Source organism: Sinocyclocheilus anshuiensis, unplaced genomic scaffold, assembly GCF_001515605.1.
Source record: "Sinocyclocheilus anshuiensis isolate Anshui unplaced genomic scaffold, SAMN03320099.WGS_v1.1 scaffold431, whole genome shotgun sequence".
Taxonomy (NCBI): domain Eukaryota; kingdom Metazoa; phylum Chordata; class Actinopteri; order Cypriniformes; family Cyprinidae; genus Sinocyclocheilus; species Sinocyclocheilus anshuiensis.
Window position 1 is genome coordinate 1286386 of NW_015551065.1, and position 7717 is coordinate 1294102.

At 40.3% G+C, this 7717-nt stretch overlaps 1 protein-coding gene across 1 annotated transcript; it reads left to right on the forward strand.

Moving 5' to 3' along the window:
• The first annotated feature begins 449 nt into the window (after positions 1 to 449).
• On the forward strand, positions 450 to 1735 carry gsx1 (GS homeobox 1). Its single transcript, XM_016451982.1, has 2 exons — positions 450 to 1139; positions 1259 to 1735. The coding sequence occupies exons 1-2, from the start codon at positions 761 to 763 to the stop codon at positions 1609 to 1611; spliced, it is 732 nt and encodes a 243-aa protein (XP_016307468.1). The 5' UTR covers positions 450 to 760; the 3' UTR covers positions 1612 to 1735.
• The last annotated feature ends 5982 nt before the right edge of the window (positions 1736 to 7717 follow it).

Genomic DNA, 7717 nt, shown 5'->3' on the forward strand with positions numbered 1-7717 from the left:
ATATCAGAAGAACGATATCTGAAGTAAAAATTTTGGTTCGAGAAGGCAAAGAGCAAAGAGTCCCTGCAAAAACAAAACGTTTATCAGATATTGACAGCTGTGTTCTTTCTTAACTAACTATTATGTCAGTATCTTAAACAGGCTACTATAATGCAATCCTATTTCTGAAACCCTCTCTCCGAAACAAGTCGTTTAATGGTTATAATAGTTAACGATGGTCTGAGCTGCAGGTGGAACTGGGCAGATGAGCCTTGTGACATACGTTATATGCACCGAATGTCTAATGAGTTCACGCAGAACAAACGACGAAGCTCTTTGAATGAAATTAATTAAAAGAGCAATAGTGTCCATGTGATCGCGTGAGAAAGAAAATAAAGTTTAAAACGACACTAAAGAGTAATAGTATAAAAGGAGTGGAAATTTTAAAAGGGAGAAGGGGCAGTGCCGCCTCTTGCAGTGTGGGTGGGGCTGACAAGAATAGACTACATTATGCAGTTCATTTAGTTAACAAGTGAAATAATAGGGAAGCGTGCAGAGTGAATGCCGAGAGAAAAGGCACAAAACCCTATTGAGAGCTCTCAGCCGCTAGTAGCGTAACCGTCACATGGGCGCACTGGCTCTCCAACTATTTAAGCAGGAACAGTTTCTCTTCAGCACCATTCCGCCATCCAGCCTGGGGTACACATCCTGGTACAAGACTGACAAAGAGAAACTTTTACGAACTCTCAGACATTAGGTGAAGAAACACAGGGCAGCCAAGATGCCAAGATCGTTTCTTGTGGATTCCTTGATTTTGAGGGAGAACAGCGAAAAGGGAACCGAGAACAGCCCGCCGTTATTTCCTTACGCCGTGCATCCGTCTCATCCTCTCCACGGTCTCTCCGCCGGCTCATGCCACTCTCGAAAAGCGGGGTTGCTGTGCTTTTGCCCGCTGTGCGTCACGTCTCAGCTTCACCCGTCGCCTCCAGCTCTCCCACTCATCAAGGCTTCCTTTCCTGCCTTCGGCTCCCAATACTGTCACACGGCGCTATCCAGACAGCACTCCACGTCTAGCGGCGTAAACCTCAACGTCGGCTCGGGGTTATACCAAGCCACATACCCAGTTCCAGATCCACGACAGTTCCACTGCATATCCATAGGTAAGTAGGTTGTGACTGACGTCAGTCACCATAAAAAGTCTACTTTCGTAACTTCATTTCTGTTTAAATGTCACCCGTATCAACAAATGTAATTGAACTCTTTTTTGTCTCTTCTACAGAGAATAACAGCAGTCATCTTCAGAGCAGCAAGCGCATGCGCACTGCGTTCACCAGTACGCAGCTCCTGGAGTTGGAAAGGGAGTTCACATCCAACATGTACCTGTCCAGACTTCGGCGCATAGAGATCGCGACTTACCTCAATCTGTCCGAGAAGCAAGTCAAGATCTGGTTCCAGAACCGCCGCGTCAAGCACAAAAAAGAAGGCAAAAGCGGCTCCCACAGGACGGGCTCGCACAACTGCAAGTGCTCGTCGTCCCTGTCCTCCGCCCGGTGCTCCGAGGAAGAAGATGACCTCCCCATGTCACCTCCGACATCAGAAAAAGAGGACGCAGATCTGTCCGTAAGCCCATGAACTCTAGCGCATTGCTCATGACCACCACCTCAAAAGACTCTGTACGCCACACCTGTGGAATCTTGAATGCAGCCAAAAAGCGACGGTCTCTGCGTGCGCCGTCACCTGTAAATAGCGAGAAAGAAAAAAAAAAACTTTATATATGTTCGGGGTCTGCGTATCACTTTAATGTTGTATATTTGTATACATGGTCTGTTTGTAGTTTTTTTCTGAAAACAACTTAAGCCCATAGTTCCGCATCCAAATACATTTCCTGTCACCAAAAGTTTTTTTTTTTTTTTAATCTGTGTTATCAACGGTCCAAAATTAATTTGTACTTTTTTTTTAAAGATATTCAGTTGTTTTGTTTGTATGGATGGTACAGGGTAGCTTTAAGCACATTTTGGGGACGGAATAAAAAAATATGGGAGGTATCCGATGTAATGCCAGAATTTGTTATTGTACTTTTATTGTAATGAGGATATTTATTTATTTAAAAAACCTTAATGCTGAAAATAAAGAATATTTCTTAGTGACAAAATGTCTAATTTCAGTTGGTTTTAACCATTACACCTGTCATACTGATTTTTTAATGTTAGAAAGCAGCAAAAGCCACAAATTACGTTCTCTTTTTACCTCTAATAAGACGTCTAAGAGTCTTCCAATGTTATAAGGTTTAATTTAAGGTTTAATTGCCTGTGCATGCAGCACAATTGTTATAGTTCTGAAGCATTTTGTAATATTCCGCTTAAAACTTTCTCTAACATGTTATTCGAAAAAGAGCGCACTGCTAAAATAGAGGATGAACATTCTGGAAAGGATGCAAAAGATGCACAAGTTCTGCGCATCAGCATATGCTCAATCATGACTGCAAGAATAAGAAACACTTTATAAATACGATGGGATCACGTTGCTATAATAATTGGGGTGAAAGCACCCATAAAACGTGTCCAATAAGATGTTTAATATTCTGCATATTCATATTAATGTGTATTATATATAAGACGTATCTCTGCACAAAGTTTTCCCCATGGGTAAACCTTAAGGCGTAATTTGATAAAGCTCACCAAGATGACCAGCGCGTGTTAAGCGCGCGCCAACTCGTTTTAATAAACATTTATAAGGTCTTTAAAGGGATGAAACAAGAGTGTCTGTGACCGTCTGTAAAAGATCACTATAGGATGTCTGTTTAAGTAAAGATAACAACTGATAAAAGACAGATATAACTTTATACAAAATCCTGACTTTTAAAACACTCTAGTTTGGGAACGCTGAGAGTGTACGTTTATCTAAATCACAGATTCTCCGTGCCTCTACATTTACAACTCAAGTGCATCGGTATAGATCTCCGTCAAGAAGTCCAAAGAAACGCGTATTCATCGGGTTCCCTGTGGCATTCCCTGGGGACGCAGCTGAAAACGCCTGGTGTCCCCCAGGCGCGGGGCCTCTCCGTTAAACACTGAGCCATTTAGCGCACGGTTCTTAACAGTCTCGTGAGAGCGGGTTAATAAAACCCAAAGTAGTGTATTAATACACAGACAATAATGCGCAAATGAATAAAATATGCGAGTCAACGAGACAGATTAATCGATGTTTGTATTTAAATTTATTTAAAGGGGTCTAGACGGACACTTGGTGATGATGGAGATTACTGTGTTTGGATGTTGCGTTTGTGATCGGTGCTATAAGCAAAAATAATTATTTTATTATGTATATTTCAGAAAAACAAAAACTTGTGCGTCTATGATATGAATTGATAATTTACTAAATAATTAATTCGTTCATACAATATAACTTTTTTTGCTCAATGTCTCCTAAATGAACTGTCATTCCAGTCGACTTTAGAAACTGATTCATTTAATAATTTAGAAACATGCGTGTGCTCTGTGGGAAAAAAATACACGCTATTTTATTTACGCGAAAAGGGCATTCCAGCCATTCCACGCTTTTTTATTTTTCATCTTCTTTTGCGCACCAGAACTGGAGCTCAGATTACATTTTTAGTTACGCACTACCACATTGTGGGATGCAGGTCTCGACGCGCCCTATACTCCATTAACATGGCGCTTTAAATCTTCATTGAAATCATTGAAATTGATTTTAAATGTTGTTTCCTTTGCTGGGAATTTATCACCAGCCATCGGTGTCAACAAAGGACATGGTAAGATCAGCACATTTACTAAATTATTCCAGTCATTGTGTCCTCGGGATACTGCACTGCTCTTGGAAACGCTCGTTTAATTGTTCACTTAAACATTTTAATAAAACTCTAATATTTGCATTTGTGAAGATATAGGATTAGGCCATTTTGTTAATTACACCATATAGTCTCATTTTGCACCGTGCGTCCTCTGCAAAGCGCCCTTTATCCATTCAATAGCCCGGGGGTACGCGCCCTGGGGGAGTTTTAAGCCTGGTGCTCAAAATTCTCAATTTATTTATTCGTAATTTTGCGCCTATCAATTCATTGAAGCAAAAGGGCTACAGTGTCTTTTTAGGGGAAGAAAAGCGAATTGTTGACGTGACCCTGACAGGGGCTGCTGAGAGGGCTTGCCTGACGCTCGAGGGCCGCTTGAGTCAACAGACCCCCATCTAGCAGACTCGCCCTTGTCTTTCTTCCAACTAATTTTTCATTTACGGCTTTTCTTAGACTTGTCTCTTATGTATCAGATTAAAAGAGCAGCTTGTAACAAATCAGACTGCCTGATTTACAAGAGCATTAAAAGCGGACAAAAGAGGCAGGCCGTCAGTACCTGAGTCTGGTAGACGGTGAGGCGCTGCAGCTGATTCGATGAGTTGAAAATGCGCACGAAACAAAATACTTGAATCCTGAAAAAGAGCCTTTGTATGTTTCTTTAGAAATCAAGCAATTCTGCATGACAAAGGACAATTAATAAGCCGTCTTTTCACGACCAGCAGCTGGTTTCCCTGTCAAGGAAAGTTGGAAAAAATTCGGACTGAATGCGCGCAAAAGCCCTTTGCGCGCAGACAGCTACCCAAGGTGACCCATTTGGCACAGTTAAAATAAGCAGGCTGAGGCAAAAGCGAGGGAACTGTCAAAAACATTTAAGCTGGAATATCTTGAAATTGCAAATCCCTTTATGTGGAGGGACGCTGACGATCTGGGTTAGACGTACAATGGAGGTGGTTAAGTTGGAGAGGCTTTGGAAACGGACACGTGGCCTCTCAATGAGAGCTTCTTGGGAATCGCGTGGCTCGCAGCGCGTCTACAAACTTTAAACGAGATTTAAACTTGATATTTTCCCAGATTCTAAAAGAACGATTTAGTTACAGATGGACTTAGGTGATACGATAATAAAAATAAATAAATAAATATACTATATTAACTTTAATAAATGTAAATTTACTTATTAATCCGCATGTGGCAGTGACCCGCTGTAGCTTCTCCCTTTATCCGTTTCTTCGAAAAATAAAAACAAATATGTATATTTTTTGTACAAGTTCAGATTCAAAATCACATAAAGTTAAGAAATCAAGAGAAACACTACATTTGAATTAAACATCAGTTATAGTTCCCATTCTTTATGTAAGTGTATAATATTTTAAATATGTTAATAATGGACCTTTTTCCTACTCTGGAAATCTGTCAGTTTCTGGATACGTTTTGTGTAGATAAACAGATTTTTATTTTTTACGGTAGCATGTCTCACAAAAGACTTGTCATATAGTTTTTTTGGCAATAAACAGCATTTCTTTTTCTCCACTGCTTGGTAACAGTGGAAAATCACCAATGCTGTTTTTTTCTTCTTCTTCTTCTTCTTCAAACTTTTAAAGAAATCTGCTTTTGAACTTCGTATGATATTCCTATACCTTTGAAATAAAGTTTAAAATACAGCGGGCATAAATTATGATTATTTGTCCCTATCCAGTAAGGAAATTCAATAGCATCCAACTGACCTCGTAAGAGCAGCTTACCAGCACTTTATCTTTTACCCAAGTTTGCGCATACAGAAAAGGGAAAATAACCTCAGGAAACATCTAATAAAATATTCCTTACTCAATATGGTATCGCAACTACACTTCTCACAAAGAGAGAAAGGTGTGACAGACTTGACACAGGCCTAAGCATTTGATACTTAAAATGAATTCAGTGTTTGTAAGTGAGCGTTTTACTCAGTATCACACAGTTTGATGTTGTTCATGCAGAATTTAATCACTCCATACCACAGAGACAATGCAAGGGAGAGAGACTGTATTCGAATCTGCACCTGCAATGTCAAGGGGTCGAGAAATAATGAACAGGGCTGACTTAGAACTGCGCTTTCAAGTGTTAACTCTTGTTAACTGATATAAAGAGACAAGACATACAATAATGCTTTAAAAAACACTCGCGTATCCGCCTGTAGGCCTATGTTTTCAGCGGCGCTGTCCAAACTTTCACAGCCTTCTAAATGCTCTTTTTGATTGAATTTTGCACAGTTAAACAGTTCCAGCCACCTCCTACCCCCGGTGCCATTGATGTCTTTCTGACCTGATAAAATGCGCTTGGCTGCCGTCAAATGGGCCAGCTTTGCCTGTTCACATTTAAATATGGGAATTAGTCATGAGCCCTGTCACAAGCAGCAGAAATTGCTAAATTGTTGGCCTCTTTTCAGCGACGAGAGCGCTAGGGTCTGCATTCATTAGATTGAATTTAGCGTCGAGGTGAGAGACCTCTGTGGCTGTCTTTTACCGGGATGTCATAACAAGGAATCGTTCTGGAAATGAGGGGGCGTGCGCAAAAGAGAAGAGGAGGGGGTCGTCGTCACCGGTTGGAAGCGGCATCATTTCGGTTTGAAGCGGATTCTGTCATTTAGTTGAACAAATTAACTCACAAACACTTCTGAGGGTGGGCACAGTGTATTAGTGAGGCATGGAATCATAATTAATGTAGCTCATGTCACTTTCAAGAGCTTCTGATAGCCGACCGACAGTTGGATATATTCGACTAAATCACAGCAACCACATTTTTAATTACAAAATGTATATTCAAAATTGCAGAGCGCCACACACGGTTGGCCACTTCAGAAGTCTCGATCTCTCTCTCGATTACGCCCCCTTCTCTAGGCCTGAAGTTAACGTAGCAACTTTTAAAAACATACACTGATACGAGGTGTTCTTCAGTGTAACCTTCAAGGCCTTTCTGTCATTTTGTTGCATTTCTTGTTTTGATGTTAGGAAGTTACCACATTTTTTATATTGTGTCAAATAACTGTAGTAACGGTGGCGGAACATATGATTAGCCTACCGTGGCAAACAAGGGGTCTCTCTCCTGCTGACTCATTGTCTGTCTACCATTCATAAAACGACTAAGCATTTTTTAAACCAACTTCACATGCACGCAGAAATATACGTATTTCTGTATAGACAGAAATTTAAAGTTGAATCAGATAATGACTACAAATTATAAACTCCAACATCAACAGCTTAACGGCAAGTTAACTAACAAATGAGCATGTTAGCCTAAGCGTATCTGCCAACCACTTTATTTCTAATAGGGAAATGTAGGTGAAATCATTACCTGAACTTCCGTTAGTAGGCTGCTGTCATTCTCTCTGCCCAGTGCCCATGTATATCTCCTGGTACATCAGTCTTCAGGCGCAGTGCCAGCTCAAGCTTGAGAGAGGAACACGTGCTTTTGCAGTGGAGCTGCAGCGCCATCTGATGGTATACACAAAAGTCTATCTATCCAAGCTAACCATCTGTCTGTCAGGATTCATGTGGCTTAATTATAGGCATGGTAAAAAGTCTTTACATTGCCAAAGCATTGGTAACATTAAATTACATACATGCACATTTACATAGATTTATATATATAAAAAAAAAGAACCAAAAAGGTTAAAATAACAATGAGAGGAAAACAGCAAAAAGTACACATGCAGTCAATCAATCGATCGATCGACCGGTCTGCCTGTCTGTCTGTCTGTCTGTCTGTCTGGAATGGTAAAAAGTCTTTACATTGCAAAAGCATTGGTAACATTAAATTACATACATGCACATTTACACAGATTTATAAAAAAAAGAGAGAGGAAAACAGCAAAAAGTACACAATGATTGTCCATCTATCTATCCATCTATCTATCTATCTATCTATCTATCTATCTATCTATCTATCCATCCATCCATC

Coding starts and splice junctions, on each gene's coding strand:
- gsx1 (XM_016451982.1), top strand. CDS start 761: ATGCCAAGATCGTTTCTTGTGGATTCCTTGATTTTGAGGGAGAACAGC. Junction 1,140..1,258: donor GTTCCACTGCATATCCATAG/GTAAGTAGGTTG, acceptor TCTCTTCTACAG/AGAATAACAGCAGTCATCTT.